This window comes from Chaetodon trifascialis, chromosome 4 (assembly GCF_039877785.1).
Source record: "Chaetodon trifascialis isolate fChaTrf1 chromosome 4, fChaTrf1.hap1, whole genome shotgun sequence".
In the NCBI taxonomy this organism is placed as follows: Eukaryota; Metazoa; Chordata; class Actinopteri; order Chaetodontiformes; family Chaetodontidae; genus Chaetodon; species Chaetodon trifascialis.
In genome coordinates, this window is record NC_092059.1 from 15,703,655 (window position 1) to 15,722,124 (window position 18,470).

General features: G+C 40.3%; 1 protein-coding gene across 1 annotated transcript; it reads right to left on the reverse strand.

Moving 5' to 3' along the window:
* Window positions 1–189: 189 nt before the first annotated feature.
* Window positions 190–3,809, reverse strand: nppc (natriuretic peptide C). Its single transcript, XM_070961518.1, has 3 exons — window positions 3,580–3,809; window positions 2,173–2,466; window positions 190–777 (listed from the first exon to the last, which is right to left on the reverse strand). The coding sequence occupies exons 1-2, from the start codon at window positions 3,670–3,672 to the stop codon at window positions 2,194–2,196; spliced, it is 366 nt and encodes a 121-aa protein (XP_070817619.1). The 5' UTR covers window positions 3,673–3,809; the 3' UTR covers window positions 190–777; window positions 2,173–2,193.
* Between the last annotated feature and the right edge of the window lie 14,661 nt (window positions 3,810–18,470).

The following is an 18,470-nucleotide window of genomic DNA, read 5'->3' on the forward strand; positions in this document are numbered from 1 at the left end:
GGTGTTGAAAGTTTTGCTACACCCTGCCGATGAAACCTTTTAAATTTTTTGAACTGCATGGAAATAATCGGTGGTCAGGCTGACAAAAAGGCAGTCATTTTCTCAGCTCCTGACAGGATGATATACCACTTTTTTCACCTGAAATGTTCCTTAATGACCATATAACATCACAGAAAACCCTGAGAGGATTAATGTAAGTGCACATGGAATGTTCTTTTTATCATTTTTGAAAACATTTACAACTATTTGAGACAAAAGAAAAAAGTTACAAACAGAATTGACCTGCAGTTTGCATCCATTTTCAAAATGTTACATAAATAAAACTCATATTTATAAATATCTCTTTTTTATAAACATATAAATAGTTTTTTTTTTAAACATAAATACATTTATGCAAGGGAAGATGAAGTACATGAATGTACAGCAGCAGCAGCAGCAGCAGCAGCAGCAGCAGCAGCAGCAGCAGCAGCAACAATATACAGCTTTGCGGTTTGTAGTTTTTACACCATTGTCCGCCATCATGTGTGTTTGTATCTGCTGACCATTTGTATAGTATACACATATGTATATATACCTGCCTATCTATATCTATCTATATATCTATCTATATATAGATATATATATGAAGGTTTTGTAGCATTGTCATCTCAGTCTTTGTTTATGCTGGTCATGGTGACTTTCGTACCGAAAATCCGTCACTTCGTGCATTTTCCCTTTTATTTTCCCTCAGGTGAGAACAAACAGAACCTTCGTTATCCAAACCCGTTGCCCAAAGATCTAGAGAAAGAGAGGAAACAGATGAGGTAAGGTTAGACTGAGCATTCACAGACAACTCACTTCACTCAAGTTCATTTATTCTGTAATTTTGCTTTTTTTTTTTAACTAATGCGTGTTCATCATTTTAACCCTACAGCCCCCATCATTCTTGCCAAATTTCATCCTAAAGAACATGCGTCTAACACAGTCTTTATGACACACTGCGGCCCAGGAAAGGGAAAGACGGATGTCAGCTGATGAAAAACATCCTCATCACTCATGTTAGTCACAAAATCACACTCCCCCATCAGGTTTTCACAGTTTGCCACAACCACAAAAAGGCCTCAAGCCTCAGGACTAATTGTGCGTCACCTAGCTTCCTCATTACTTCATGCGCCACCACAGCCCATTTGTTGTTTTTTGTTGAGATGACTTAAAAAGCCTGAGTTTCCCAGAAAGATCCTGGCCACCACAGGGTGCTGTGTTTTTATAATGTGTGTGCATTAGCCTGTCTGCATCCCCTCTTCTCTCCTCCATCCCTCCACATCCTTCTTTTCTTGTTAAACTTGATATATATGCTACTTGTTTCTAGATGAAGCAGATGGAATAATTCATGGTGATGTGCTTGGATATGAGAGTGGGCTTTCAGAATACCCACTGGATTGTTTCCCATACATTTGTTTGCATCAGTTTAAGTGGGCTTTCCTGCTGTCGACGGGCCATTCCTGGAGGAGGGGGGAACACTGCCAGACCAGACTATATGTTGAGGTTTGATGATATATAAAGAGTCTGTGAGGCAGCTGAGGATAACGAACTGAATATGATTTCTTACATCAAGCTGACCTCCGACCCCAACTCTGAGTTCATGGCAGTACAACCATGCATGGTCATATCTCTCCACCTTCAGATTTTACTGCCTCTAAGATTTGATTTTATTTATCAGGACAGTATGCAATGTGCACACTGTCCTGTTCTTTCCCTCTGTCCCACCCACCCACCCTTCCTTCCTTCCTTCCTTCCTTTTTCACACCTGTCCTTTCTGCAGCTATACAATTAGCTTGCTTTCATTCTCTTCTTTAACATTTTCTTCAATCTGTCACCTACATGACATCATCAGATAGCCATTGACAAAAATGTAAATGTGGCGCATTCCTCTTCAATCTCCCCCGTTTCCCTCTTTCTTCCTTCATGTTATCCATTCTTTCATACTACTGACCCTCCATTCTTTGGCAGACTATGTTTCCATAAACCACACTCTTTGCCCTCTGCATCGTTTTTTCTCTCTCCTTCTTCTTGCCTCTGTCCCTCATCCCCATCATTCATTCTTCCTTGCTGTCCTCCTGCTTCTGATTACACACGTCAGTAGATCAGGTTATGGTGAATCTAAGTGTGACGTAGGACTGTGAGAAAACTCACCATCACAGCGCTGGTCCAACCCTAGCAACCCATGCCGCTGATGGTTCCTATCCTGTCCATCTTGTGTCCGAAGCAGCCACTCCGCGACGTCGATCCACCTTTCTTGTTTCCGGATTTGTGTCTCCTGGGTGCGGGTTGGTCGTTAAGGAGACGAGCCCACATCCCTCTGGCCCGGGTGTCCATGCGTAAATCTCGCAGTAACCGTATCCGAGAGCGCACAGCGTCTAGTCGCCTCTCCCTCTCCTCCGACTCCAGAAACTCCGCCAGCTCCTCGCCCAGCAAACTTCGAAGAGACTGGAACACAGAGTGAAAAAGTAAATAAACGATGTCTCTTTTGGGCAAATACGTTGTGCAAAGAGACACGCTTTAAAAAGAAATTAAAGGCATGCTTGGTGCGTCTTTGAGCAGGGCATCCGTTTGCAATGATACTTGATTTTAAATTGGGGGAAACCTCAACTTGGCGCAAACCGAAGCTCATGCGCACTGGCCAAGAAGGAAAATGTAATCATTCTTGTGGCACGGCGCATTAGGATTAACTGAGCCGGACAGTGCTCCTGTTTGATCAAAAAACAACGGTCGAACAGATCATAAGATGCTGCAGTTATCGATCCAAACCTCAAAGGGCACGGTTAGTTTCCGGTGAGGGTTCTGTGTTTTCATTTTCGTTATGTGACAGTTCACTCTTCGTGATGTCTTCAGTATAAAACAGGTGCCTGTAGTCCGCTCCTCTAGTCTGAAGGCAGACTGTGGCATCAACTTGCAACTATCCTAAATTCTAGCCATCTAAGCCAGTAACTAACTATTCGTGCTAAATTTTTATTTTTGAAGTGTCAGTGTTATTCAGTTGATTCTATAGGCGACTTCTATGCGTAATGGTGATTTTACGCACAAAACGGTTTAGTGTGTTGTTATTTCATTTTGGCAAACAATCGGAAAATATTAATTGCAAATTGACCCTGAATATCTTAATAGTGTAAAGTCGTTTCTTATATTTTTTAATAAGCGTTTTTAATTGTAAAGGCTCCTCCTAAAGGCTTTGGATTCCCCTTTTCTTTGGAGCGCTTGTCAAATGACCTCATAGAGCGCTTAAATGCTAAAACTGACAAATGCTGGGGAAAATACGATAGTTATGATGTCCTCAGGGGTTAAACATCATTAATATAAAACACCGTCACTTAATAAAACATGTTGGATGTTTGAGATTCAGTGTGGGAAAAATGCCCTCGCTGAATTGCTAAGCATGACTGAAATGATGAAATCTGATGCGTAAAACAACAGTCTTGAGCGCCCGGACCACAGAACAGCTGTTCACTCCTGGAGCAACATTCAGCTTCCAACAGTTAATAGTGCAAAGCAAGCAAAGTGCTTTAATACTGAGACATACGGATATAAGAGACTTCTTCTTACCTTCTGCTGCGCTTGAGATAAAGGTTTTGCACCCATCCTTACTGAGAGCAGGGTGACCATGAGTCCACACGCTACCAAGTACGACAAGTTCATCTTGACAAGTCTGTATTCTTTAAGGGATTCCTCTGCGCTGAAGTTCAGAAAGAGGGACGGAAGCAGTAGCCAATCAGCTGTTAAACATAAGAGGCTTCAGTCCGTCCTTTACTCCAAAGCTCCTCAAGTGCTCCTCTAACTCTGTGTATTTGTCCTCAGCGCTTTATACCCTGCCCATGGTGATGTCATGCCAACCTGCGTAATGGTCCTCCTTCCGCGCCAACTCCCCTGTTTTCTCTACCTGCCTCTGAGCACGTCATGCCAGGGATTAATTAAATGATACAAGCTCCGGTAATTGGGGCTTTAGAGGAAATGAGATAGCCGACGAGCTATCAAAAATGCTCAGTTTTTTAACTTTTAGACCTCTGGCTGAGATGCAGCAGCTGAAATCGAAGGTGGTTTCAAAGGCTGCGCGTTAAGAGCTGAAGAGCGACTTTGGCAGAGAAATGACCTCAAAGGTGCCAGCCGCCTGCCCTGCGCAACATCTTAACAAGTCATATATTATACTGTGAGAGTGGGAATGTCATTTTTTTTAACTGAAGAAATGAAAATTCAAATTCTGTCACTGAAATTGGAGAATTGAACTGAGAAGTTCCAGGAATTGTCTACGATCAAAAGTCATTTTCTCAATAAACACTTTCTTGAACACACTTTAAACACGAGAAAGTACCCTAGTGGATATGCGTCCGTGCAGCTTCATAATTCATTTATTTTAAAGAAAAGTTAGAGTTTAAATCTGAGACATCGACATTATCTCTGCGAAGAAACAGAAACAACAGATGAGCTTAGTGTAACTCATTAGATCAAAGCATGTGTGGAAAGAGGTTACTGGAAAACTGACCTTACGCAGAGCGATGACACCCACCATCACTCAAAGTTAAATGGATCTGACGGATCATACGACAAAAATGATTAACATGAAGCAGGCAGTCTCATTATGAAAGAGCTGTTATTGTGTCTGGATGGCAGTTACATTGTGTGCAAAAACTCATACATCATTAGTTGATATGTGAGTTGTGGCTTTGTTTTGTGGATCTTGGAGATATTTTACAGTGTGGGTTTCATTCAGACTTGTCGCATCGCAGAACCAAGCAGACACATGCTGAGGTTACTTTGAGGCACAGCCCACATGATGAGTGTTGAGGTCGCCATAGATGTGTGTGCGTGCTTCTGTCCAGGCAGCCACCTGCCCACACTCCAAAAGGAGCTTCATTAACTCTCAGTGTCACAGACACCGGCCTATATGAACAACAATTACTATTGCAATGTCAATCCAGAATATATATTGCTGTATTGTTCTTAAAACTAATTTGTCATATTGTGGCTTTTGATAATTTCTTGGTGTCTTTACTGCACAATAAAGGTCCAGAACAGAACCTTTTAAAACCCGGTGGTCTATAAATCTTTCTTAAATTCTTTTAGTGCTACGTGAAGTCTTTGAAAAAGATTCTATGTTGCAAAAGGCTTAAGACCCCCCTTGCTTAAAAGTGTGCTTTAAGGAGCATCAGAAAGAGTCCTCCATTTAGGGTTACATGGAACATTTCCAGGAAAGAAAAAGTAGCACCAAAGAGGTAAAGTGATGGAACAATTCAACTTAGAACCATAGATGGTTTTACCACAGCAGAACCCAAAAAGATACAACATTAAAGAGCCATTTCCTAATGCATAAGTACTTGAGTGGGCTGAATTAAACTTATTTGCAATACTTAAGTATCACTCATGGATGTCAAATAATTTTTTTAATTTGACTATATATATATATATATATATATATATATATATATATATATATATATATATATATATATATATATATATATATATATATATATATATATATATATATATATATATATATATATAGCCCCCCAAAATGATGCAGGAACTCGTTCTTAATGCCTCAGTGCCTCATGTTAAAATAAGTTACACTTGGCACATTACTTAATCTGTGTCAAGGGAATGACCTAATATTGAAATAACTTGAACTGACTTAAGCCAACAGACAGGTTGTTTCACTTGGTTCAAAGAAAAAAAAAGTGGATTTAAGGTGAAATAGAAAGTTGGTTAAAAAAAAAAAAAAGTGACATTTTTTGCAGTGTGGAGTGTTTCTGGAGAGGCCTTGGCCCTGTAGAGGAGAGCTGCAATCTCAGGCAGCACCGTCTGTTTTGGAACACAGAGTGGCAGTATTTGCTGTGCCGAAAAGTGAATACACCTTATAGTCACATGTTTACTGGATCAATATCATTCTGCAAAAATAAGTCAGTCTTCACAGCAGATCAGGCAAATGCAATATGATGAAAAAAAGCAAATCCCTTTTTTGTCTGTTTGACGCACCATGTTTATCTACCAGCCTTCAAACTTGCATCTGAAAAGTGTGTTTGATTAGTACTGAATTGCAAAGGTAATGTTTGGATGATTGACAGTAGCAGTGTCAGCCATCATATCTGTGTCAGCCTTCATGACATACACTACTGTCTCTGGTTTTGGTCACTTACTGTGTGCGTCAAAGCTGCCTGTGAGCAAAAACCTTCAAATATTGAGCGTAACATCCCACAACCTCACTATGATGAATGCATGAAAGTATCTAAAGCAGCACTTGGTACTGAAACCGAAAAATGAATTTCAGATTTTAGTAGAAGATAAAAAAATTTATGGCAAGTTTTAGTCTTTTTTGCTGCAGTGTTTCCCAGAAAGGAACTTCTCGATGAAGATGGCGTGCCAATACCCAATATTTACTGTAATAACAGGCCGACATCACTCACCTGGCAAACATATTGCTCTCAACTTGACACACACACACACAAGCACACATTCAAAACAAAGACTGCATCATGTCTTTTAGCCACCTGTATTGTAAGAGCCGCTATTCTCAGAGAGGCCCTACAACACTCAGTCTCGATTATAAGGAGAAAACTATCTATCTGCAAAAGTGCAGACAGATACCATTTTCTTGGTATGGGTCAAATCGTGTCTTTTTGTCTCTCTCACAGCCATATGTCATATTTCCTTCATAAATTTTGCTCTCACAACATCATTGGCTTGTAGCACTTGTGTTTCTGCACTGCACTAGTGTGGCATCTTCCTTGGAAATCTTTGATTAAGTTTGAGTTTTAGTGGTTGGCGCCCTTCTCTTCTGCTTCTTCCATTCAGACATGGTGATAATAATTGCTCATACCAAGTACCCAGTTCATCTTCCATTCATTCCTGTATGCCTGGGAATAAACAAAAGAATTGCTAGGCAGAATTTTCCCAGGAAAGAACTGGGAAGCGCTATTGTGTTATATCAATCAGTAACAGTGTGGACCAAACCAGATATTTAGTGATATGAAAACATTACACTTACACTGTAAATGATTGTGTCATGATTCAAAAACTGCATTTATGTGTTAGTTCACGAACTGGGTCTGTAAGGACAAAAGAGTTCACGTCAAACAGCAGATTAGAGGTGAATTTTTTAATTCAGCGAATGTTTACTGAGCTTGCAAACCCTAAGCTTTGTTCTCTTTTCACAGAGGCACAGTTTCACACATTACTCAGCTTGGTGTGAGCAGTTTTCCACCTTTAGGCAGCTCCAGCAGCGGAATATCAGGGGGCTTTGCCTTCCTCAAGCACACTTTAACAGTCAGTGATGGACATTTTCAGTCATTCTTTGCTCAGATTTCCCAACTGATCTGGACTCTTAGCTAGAGGCTATTGTACTTTGTGATCTAAGCAGCAGCTGCCATCAAGATTTTCGTGGCTATTCTTATCTGCCAATGGCCGTTTTGAAGATAGGCATGAAACAAGTGATGTGATCTCACGGTTTTTCACGGTCTTTTCGTGTTGATGAGGTGTGAGTGTGACTCTGTTGTCCACGATAAACTAAATTAAACTAAAATCAACATGTGCTGGCCACACATTTGCTTAATTAAAAAAAAAAAAAAAAAAAAGGCATAAAAAGTTATTAAAAGACAACTGTTTCCTCAATCACCAACAGCATGCAGCTCTGACATGAGTCATATATCCTTACTTCCGTGGCACACTCACTTTGGTGTAACACCGCAATGGCCCTACTTTGACTGACTCACCCGTTTGTTGTCACAGACACATAATTACTGTACATTCCATGAAACATTTCAGAGCATAATTTATCTGATGCTTGCCTTTAGCTTCAGCTCACATGGACGAGTAGAGTGAAGTAGAGTACAGTAATTTGCAGGACCTGCTCTTGGAAGCCTGTTCCGCTTTTACACGACGAGATGCTGCTACATTTTATCCCTGTATATTTAATGTGCTTTCTGATGCTTGTGCTGTATGCTTGTGGCAAGCTGGAAAAGTTGGCTGCAAAGGCCCGTGAAAAATTCTAATATGTTCGAGTGCAAGTTTCCAGACCTGCTTGCCCTGTCATCAAGATTTTGTCCAGCAGTGACAAGACTCCATGCTCGATTGCAGCTTTTTCTGGCAGTGTGGTCACGCCATGCCAGCTATCATCAGGAGAGATGCTTTTATTTCCCGTGCTTAAGACGAAAGGAAGTCTCATTGAGTTCGCTCTATGAACCATTTCAGCAGTTGCAGCTGGAAAGTCCCACTCATACACTGAGGTACCTGGAGCAGAGGATGCCGCTTCATATCGTAACTAATCCGCAGTCAGCTTCACTTTCACAACAACAACAGTGTGGAGCTGCTGAACTCTGCTGACCTTGTGTTCATGACGACTTCTCTGGTTTTATGCAGAACATTTTTCTCTGACTGCGAATTCCTTTATTTTGAATTTTAACAAGTGAGTGACACATTCTTCCTTAATGCCGCAAGTGTTGTGTCACAAGTTTGTCTTTTTTTGTATAGTTTAACAATGTTACACACTTTTCCCGATGACATCACGCGGGTTACTGAGAGCACCTATTTTGCTCTGTCCTTTTGTTCTCCCCCTTTTCTCGCTCTGCCTCTGCCGCAAATTCTTATCCGCTTAATTTTCAATAAATGTTTTAGCTTTCATGTGGCTGAGAAAAACTTGACTGGTTTGCTTCAGGAGGCTATACAAACCAGCGGAGGGGCCATGTGTTGCAGTAGCCTTAGCAGTGAGTGTCTATGGGAGGATTGAGTGTCTTGGTTCCTCCTCTGGGGTTTGTGTAAGACAAACTACAAGGCTGTTACGGTCCTATAAATAACGGTTTTATTGCGTGGGGAATTTTAATGCTTTTTGCACAAGTGCTCTGAAGGCTTTTGCATGTGCCTGCAACAGGCTTGCCTTCAATGGACGGATACATAAGACTTGTGTATGTACACACATAACAGGGTCAAGAATGACCTTTTTTTCAGGAGGTGGTTCTCCCTTCTTGATCTGATGTTTTGTTGCATTACTTTGAGGCAAACAGCAGGTTTGATGAACTGAGAAATCTTTTCTTTGCTATTGGGCAAAAAAATGCGCATATATTAGTATTTAGACATGTTTTCCATGACTTACAGATATAGATGAGGTTTCATAAAGTGAAAAACTTGAACAGAATGGATCTCTCAGGTACAAAACTGGAGGTGTGAGCAGAGATCTTCATCTGATGATCATGATTTTTGCATTTGTCAGTATCATCTAAGTTCAAACCAGACATGTTTTGCATTATTTTAGCCTGGAAAATGGTGTGTACAAAATGCTGTGCTTCACACACAGACCTTTTTTGCACTGTTTTTTCTGTGCAAGGAGGGGAAAACACCTGTCATATCACTATTCCTGTAGCTAGTCAGAGAGCAGTTGACACGTAGCTCCTGCAATATGGGAGTTTGTGCACATAAATGTTCAAATATGAAGTTTATTTATTGTGCATAAATATTCAGATTTTTGCACTTCACATGACCTTGCTTACATTTGTAAATAATATAAAATGTGTGTATAATATATGCACTATTTTTGCTCCAAATTTTACACATTAACACATTTTTCTCAATTATTTGATTTAGGTTGTGATACATCATACATCCCAACCCACCCTTCTTTCTGGCTGGCCTCAGACTCTGATGCCATTGCCTTCTCTGCAGTGAACCAGTCCGTCATCCCCTCAACTACTGAGTCTGTATTAGTGGTTGCCTTATTTTTTGCTAAGCTGGTACTTCGTGTTGGATAAGCCTTTTAAACAGCTGGCTGTATGGTGCGAACATCTTTTGTCGTTACAACATGTTAATTTACAAATCACTGAAGTTCTTCTCAACCAGGATAATAAACTGCAAGAGGCACTAATAAAAGCCACTATCACACCACAAATGTGATTGCCATGGATCCCCAACAGACAAATAAGGATGCCTGGAGATCGTTGGATCCTACTTTGGGAACAACTGCAATTTATATAACAGAGGAATCCCTGAAACCACAATACCACTTATGTGGTTTTATGGATCTCAAGAATACCAGTCAGTTATGTCACAAACACAGTTATGCAGGTGTAACAGCTTGACAGATGAATTTTCCTCAGAAATATTGTTCAGTGTTGGTCATGCATGAAGCCAATACAAAGGAAAAAGAAGCCGCAAGGGGAATGTAGTCATATGAACAATAGAGTTTTATTGCCCGTTTCAAAGCATGCACTTGTGTTTTTACTTTATTGTAATTCCATAACCAAAATATACTCATGATTTTTGAGCAGACGATGAGATGACTAAAAAGCGGAAAAAGTTCAGTCATCTACAAGCAGTTCAAATCGTCTGTGAGATTTACCATCAAACAGCCATAGTGATGCGTTTTAAAACCTGTGAAGACGCCTAAAAAGGTGAAGTGAACAACAATGCCTGCTCCGTGTGCAGACTTTAATTTAGGAATTGCTGCACTACTTTCAATGGCATGACACTGTTGACTATTTAGCCTACTGTTCTTTAATTTATATTTAACTCTTACGCCCAAAATAATCCACAGATTGTTTCCCGTGTGTAATTTTTTGCTCTCATGGCATATTGCCTCAGTCTGAAAAACATTCCAATCTGGAGGCATGAGGAAAGAACATCTGAAAGACGCGCTTAGGTCAAAAGCTATTCTTGCACAGATATTTTGTTTTCTGGACCACAAGAGATGCTGTCTGGCTTTTATTTTACTGGGTTTGTGTTTAGCAGTTGAAATGACTGTAACTGCACATGTACAAATTGCTAACATCCGCAAATACTGGGCCAATGATATCAGTGTGACAGCATGTTTCTCCTCATGGCATCATTTTTGAAAAAAAAAAAAAAGCTCGAATCATCATAATAGTTATTCAGATTTGAAAAAATTGAGCCTATTATTATTGATGTCACTGCCAATGTTATCATTACTATTAAAATCATAAAAGTGAATAATATCCAGACTGTTTTAAGAGCATTTACTCCAGTGTTCACAGTACTGGCGCACATACTTGGCGGCAGTAATGTTTTTCTAAGCCACTCTAACACTGGTGTGTCACTTGTGTTTTTCAAGCCATGTGGAAAAACGCGTGTTTGGGGTTTGGGTGGCACAAGCTGTGACAAAACCACATGGAAACATGGACATTTCATCGCAGATATATAATCTCAGATCAAGGTTCCAAATAATTTGCTTGACTGTAAATGAAGTGTCCTCGCGTAAGACAAATGTCACTGCACGAAAACACTGTAACACACTGTTTCCCTAATTATTTTTTTATTTGAGAACAGTATTTCCCCAATATCTAATTTATGAGTAATTGCTTTTAAAACTCACAGTGAGTCACAAGGATGTAAAATATGTCATTCATGGTTTTGCAAGTATTAACGGCCATTTTATCCGTGCTCAACAGAATCACATATGCTCTTATACTCAATTGCACACCATTCCACTGAAACACAATCCTATAATCAGTGGTGTAGAGCAGGGTACATACATGTATACTCATAGACTACTATGCAGGACTCTGTTAAACAGCCATTGCCGTTACTGAAATGCTGTTAATTTTAACCATTGTTGGGTACTGACAGAAAGATCTAAAACAAAGATAGAGAGAGAGGAGCCCCAAAATGTAGTGATACACATGTGGGTTTATTCACTTCTCAAGCACCATTGACATATTTCCACACAGCACAATGTCATTAAAGGAGACAACCTCGAGTCAGCCAACACACAGATGTGTGAATTACACAATTATCTGACCTATGACTGAAAAAGACTTCTTCTGTGAGACAAAATATTTTAAGTCACTCTTGTCGTAACGTCTGAGGACAAACTGCTTTCAGGGAGTGATGTAACCCAACAACAGCTGAACTACAAATCCACAGCTGCAGACACTTCACGTGAGGTCACTACTTCGCTCCACTTGAAAAACAACGAGGAATGTGTGTCAGGACGACCACAAAGGAAATTCAAAGGCTTGGTAAAGGGATTTAGGGCATCTTGCTGACGGGTCAACCAAGCAGCTGCTTAAAACCAGTCAACAAGCAATGACTCTTGGATGGGACAAATTCATCCATTTTTAAATAGTATAATGCAAAATCAGGTATCAAATGATGAACTGATGCAAAAATAGAAATTAGACCTGAAATTATCTAGTTGGGTGTTCAGACTGAAATTAGCACTGTGCTGGTGGGGTCTTGTTGCTTCAGAGACAATGTAATGCATTTCAGAAAGGTCAGTTTGAGTCACAGCTCATGGACAGCTTATCAGATGCCACAACATTGCTTCTTGGTTTAAGACCATGACCATGAGGAAGCAAGTCTTAAAAGATATCAGTGACAATCATTTCATCCTCTGCTTTGCCAAATGCAATGGTAGACTGTAGAACAACCCCATGTTATCTAAAGAAATCTATCAAGAACGTGAGCTTGCACATATTTTAGAATTGTGCCAATGCAACAGTGCTCCTGTCTGAACAGGGCCTAAAACTGATCTACAAACATCTCATTTGCTTGTAAAATTAGCTTCAAGGACAATACCAGTGATTCTTCATGTTTTATCCCATTTACTACAATTCACACATACTTCATATGTCAGCAGCAGTAATACAGATTCCTGTGGTGTCCTCAAATTCCTTGTTGTATCACACCATCAGCCCTAAACTCAGAGACACTCAGTTATCTGTCATATTTGACAAAGAAGAGCTAGAAATCCTCACACTTGAGCAGCTGGAATGAGAGAAACCTTTGCAAAAAAAAAAAAAAAAACTGATTGAAATGGTTAATCGATTAATAGTTGGTGAGTCATTTCTTTGTTGATTGGCTACATGAATAATCGACTTATCATTTCAAGTCTAGTTGAAAGTATAATTTTAATTAGGCATGAACTGATGGTCTTTGAAACCAAAATATAATCAAATATTTGTGTACTGTAATGTAAAATGTCACCATGTGAACTGCTGATTTATACCTTGGTCTGACAGACATTAATTGAAAAGCACTGTCCTTCCTCAAGGGTGTCAGATAATGTGCTCATCAGCAAAGCTGCTCTTTCCTCACTTTCTGAGAACATATTGACCATCCAGTCATGTTAGAGAACACCTGATTGGTCAGTGAGAATAATGTTTTTTTTTGTTAAAATGCAATATTATTGAAGGATTTTCCTGCGTGTCACCATAACCTACATTGCCAGATGCCAGATTGCAGATTCTCTGTGTTGAAAAAGTAAGAGAATGTTCTGGCTGACTGGAAATGAGCTGCCATTATGGCTTTGCCTTTCACTGAAACCAGCATTTAGAAGTCAAGCTGCCACTTGGAGCTGTGAAAGCCACTTGCACACCAGAGCAATTTCAAACCAGATGAAACATTTGACAAGTGGCGTGGCGACCATGTGAGGTCCAAGCCAAATCAGACAAACCAAGCCAGTCTGCCAACGGGGTTTTCAAAATAACCCTTACTCCCAACTCCCATGTGCCTCCTATTTAGTGGGTGCTTTCTGACGTCAAGTTAGGTGGACCTGCGCAAAGGCCACGCAGGTCTGTAATGAGCAAGTGAACACAGAATAAAATACAGACTCCTTATATTTACAGCATGTGTGTGATTTGCATATTCTGTAATTTCTGTGTTCTTTGGTGGAGAGAGTGTTTGTGTTGGTGAATGCAACACATTGAAATTGTTGTGGTGTCTGGAGTTGGCTCATAAACTTATTTTGCCTCAGGTTTCATTTAATATGCATGGAGTTAATCTTGTACGAACTTGCAGATGTAATATTGTTTAATCTTGTTTATTGTATTTAATTGTATGATTTACCAGAACGAATGCCTCTATTACCTTTGTATGACTGCACACAAAGGCACCGCACAATGACAAGGGAGAGTCTGGGATCCTGACGCATTAAGAGAAACCTGTTGGCCTCAGACCTGAGAAAAAGTCTGTGGATTGATGGCAGTTAGCTTTACAGTCAGGAGCTAATTCAATAAAGATCTTTTTTCACCCAGTACGCCTCTACAGCTGAGCCTAAAATGAGAAAGGATAGAAGACAGTAACCCAAGCGCTATGGAAGGGAGTCTGAATTGCCACATTAAAGGCAAACTCAGGCCGCTGTCAAGCAGCGTTAAGCACCGCTCTCATAAACTGCCGTCACATACTATAGACTGACTGTGAATGAACTGCACCATAAACTCCGTGTGACCTCTTTCTCGGTATTATAATTCAGAGGTCAAAGACAGTTCTAAACAGTTATGTTATTTTATCTGACTGGCACATACTGAATCACACATTTCCCCACCCAAATTAATTGTAACCATTATAGACTAATAACCACAAACATGCCATCAACCAGCAAGTGAGGTCATCGAGGATTACAGTTGAGGACCATGGCCAGTGTGGCAAACTGGGGGTGGGGTTGATTGGCTCAATGAGCTGTAAATATTAAAAACTCTCCATAAACCACTCTCAAAGCTGTGGGAAAATCCATAGTATAATCCAGGGTATAATTAGGGAATAATGAAACATGTAACCTGTAGGAAGAACAACTCTCCATTGTAAGCAGGAAAGAGCCATAATACTATCCTGTTCACACTCCCAGGTCATCGAGTAGTGACTATGACATGCCTCGGCGTTTCAGAGACATGCACAAGGTACCTTTCAGCATCCTCAAATATGAGTGGGGGCTGAAGAGTAAAGACCACACTAGCAGACAGACCAATGGGACAAGTAAACAAAAAAAAAAATCTCCCTTTAGATATCTGATTTTTTTTTCTCAATGGAACGCAGGGCATGTGATTTAAAGAGCAGATAAGCATGTTGCGGCAGAGTGAAACAGAGACAGTTGACCTGTGTTTTTGTTGGTAATGCTCTAATAGGCTGTTCGAGTTAATGTTATGCACTCATCATCAATAGCAAACACAGGTGACTGCATGCAACATCACAGAAATCCCACAGTGAAGCCACAGGTTCCACAAAGCTGCTAACTGCACAGAACCCAGGTGAGTCCCAGACCAAGTCATATTGGTGGCTTGCAAGCCAGCTTAGAAGATGCTAAATTTGTAGTTAGGGGAAGTTTAAGGAATGGTGGAATTGTTATGTTAAAATTATCACACGCTTATGCCAAAACATAAGTATAAATAAGTGAGATTTTTGTGAAAGTGTAATAATATTGTGTAAGAATAAGCATTTTAGCAAGCTTGAGACTCCCCACTGAAGTCATTTTCTGTATCTGTCATGTGTTGCCACTGACTCGCCCCTTTAGGAGAATCAAATCCAGTCTGATTTTGAGATGATTTTGTTGCAGCTGACCAATTACCAGTGTCGTGGCTGATCGAGGTTGCTGCTATCAGGTGGGACAACGAAAGAGAGGAAAAGTTTATTGAGCTGCAGCAACAACTTGAGAACAGACATAATCAAAAACAGGCAGGTTTGGCAACAGGAGATCAGTCTACTTGTAATTGCTGGAGAGTCTGGCAAAGAGTGAGTGTTGCAGAGCAGCTTAAATACTGCACTGATTGCTATGAGCCTCAGGTGTGTGATCAGGTGAGCGGGCAGGTAGCAGGTAGGCGTGGCTGAGTGATTGAAGTACTGATTGCACAGGTGAGAACATGAGAAAACAATGGCAGCAGGCAAGAAGCTGAATATACTGTGACAAACATTGCAGTTATGCTATACTAACTGTCATTCTCTGTAGCCTCTCTCTGTGTAGCACAAGTTATAGCCAACATAAAATGGCTAATTTTAACTACCTAATGCACCTCCCCATCTATCTAAAAGTCGGAAAATGTTGAAGCTGTTGCTACACATGTACTCTGTCCTTAGGTCATGCACTCACAGTGCCTAAGTGTGATCTAATTTCTTTTGGTTGATTGTTGTACAATTGGCTGTTACCACCCACCATACAGAAGTGTTTACCAACCATGTCGAAGCTGAAGTTTAGCTTAAAACAGGCTGTGACTACACAGTTAGATGCGTGCTGATGGTGTACAGGTGATGGTTGGTATAAAATCGATGATCTGGTACGAATCAACTTGCACAAGTGTCAGTAGAAAACACTCATTTGTTCATTTTAAGCCAGCACTGTCGAACTCACCAATGAAAAGTCTGTTTATTTTCTATCATGAGACACCAAATATCTAAGCTAAAGTAGTTAAAAAGTTAACGTATTTCACATGCAAGATATCTCAATGATATACATTCAGAGAATATAGAATGATAAGAAAGATTTAGTAGTGAGAACTGTGGTCCTGGGACTGAGTGTACTCTGAAAATGCTTCTTTGTTTTTGTGTGTATTGGTTTACTGTGCAGTCTGTTACTATTTCCCATGTTTGAGGGTACTACATGTGTGTGTGGTGGTTAGTTAGCCTGGTCTTCTAGGTTCCACTTTCCAAAGGAATACAAAGATAATAGCACTATGGGTTCTCCCAAATGTTGAATGTTTGAAGTTCAGTTCAACTTCAAAAAAATTAATGAATTTCTCTAGGAAGGACAACAAATGATGCTTAATAATTATCTCTACCTTTGATTTTCGTAACTGCACAAGCTGTGCAGAAGTAGGGATGGACAGTCATGTTTGTAGTAATGTTAGAGGAAAACTCATCAGTGGAAATGTTATATTTACAGTTCAGCTTCATCCCAGGAGAACTTTTCATCAGTTTCGATACTTCGGACATCACAATTACCTTTAAAGATGCACCTAACAACAGGAAAATAGGTTTAAAAAAAAATGTCCTCGTATTAGTTTCCAGGCGGCATTGACAACGCTGTGTGACCGAAACATTGACTGACTTTGAACTATTGAAGCACTCACTCAAAAAGCTGGAACTTTCAGTGTCTCAACAGTAGTCGGAAGTGAGACACTGCAGCATTGCATTGCAATCCATTGGGGTTCTAATGTAGCATTAGCACTGGGTTGAAAGCAAGGCATTTGCTCCAGCTTTAGCATCACGTTGGAGGTACAATATTTGGCCAGGGAGGGGCAGAGGGCTGTCTCTGCCTAGCCAGGCCTGACGCTTTAAACCAGGCTTTTACAGTAGGAAGGAGTGAAGCACACCGAGGTTTACCGCCATGCTGGGATCACCAGTTTAATGGAGGCTCGCCCTAGCCCACATTCAAACCCTGCATCTCTTGGCTCCCTTCCGGCAGCTGGGGTATGCTCGGGAGCGTTCCCATGGAAAAGCTGTTAAACTGGCCACGGTAGTGAGGATGAGGAACAAGTTTCCATCATGTTCTAACTAGTTAGAAAGAGATTCACATATTGCACTGCTATATGGACTTCTCTAGTGTGAGATTGTTCTATTACTTGCGATGTTGTGGGGTTTAGTAGTAGTAGTTTAGTTAGCATTTTCCAATCTAGTTGCTGCAGGTGTGGACATTGTCCAGTTTGATTCCTCCTGAAGTTTTAACTGAACTATGAGGGGTCTGAGCGAGCTTGTTTTTGCATCATCTCCGTGTTGCTATGCAGACCGACTTTTCCATTGGCAGGGTTTTACCAGTCATCCTTAAAGACAAGCCTGGTCCTGATTGTTCCGGATCGCACGGCAGAATCAAATTAGGGACTGCTAATGGCCATAAAGTCCATGTCTGAGGCATTATACTCAAGGGCGTGGGCCCACCTCACATTTCCCATCCACATTTCCTTTTGTCCCAATTTCTGAGTGGGACAGTCAGCTTTTTTTCATTACCAGCTAATCTGGAGGATTTGTAACTAAAACAACAAACAGATATAAAAGCACAAATCAGTGGGAGAAAGTGATGTTCCATAAATTAACTGTTCATAATTGCACCATGCTTTGCTGTTGTTTATGAAATCCAATAATGTTCTACATCACAATGATTCAAGGTACATGTCCTGCTCCTTTTTCTTTTCCCTCTGCAGATATGGGAATGCCACAGCGTTCACTAAAAACTAAAATACCAGTTTACAATACAAGTCTCTGCACATTTTTTCCCTCTAATAACCATGGGCACTTTAAAGACGATCTGTATCGCTATGTGGAAACATTTTAGACTACTTAAATATGTAAACAGTAGCCACCATGCAATAACTAATTACTAACTGTTGACTGTGGCTGTGGTTAGTTTTATCCTCATTTACCCTCTCCCGTGGGCATGTGAACACTGAATTACTGTTTGCTTTAAATATGCATTATTAAACAGAGCCAGCAACCAATTTTGAAATGTTTCCAGACTTCTAAGTGTGAAATACTGCACTCGTGTTATCACTGCTTTTTATTTGATTTTTTTCCTTCTCTGCAGGACCCTCAGGCTTTGAAATTATATTGTGGCATTTTGCTGGCACAGTGATAACAGCTAGATACAATCTCGCGCTTCTGAAAATGTATTCTGCACATCTTTGCTGGGCTTTTGATGTGATCAGCACTGTAATGATTACCTTCTTGCTCAACACCTGTTTAGGTTCTCACGTATTATGACTTGCAGAATTTGCTCGGAAATATTATAATTATGTTTA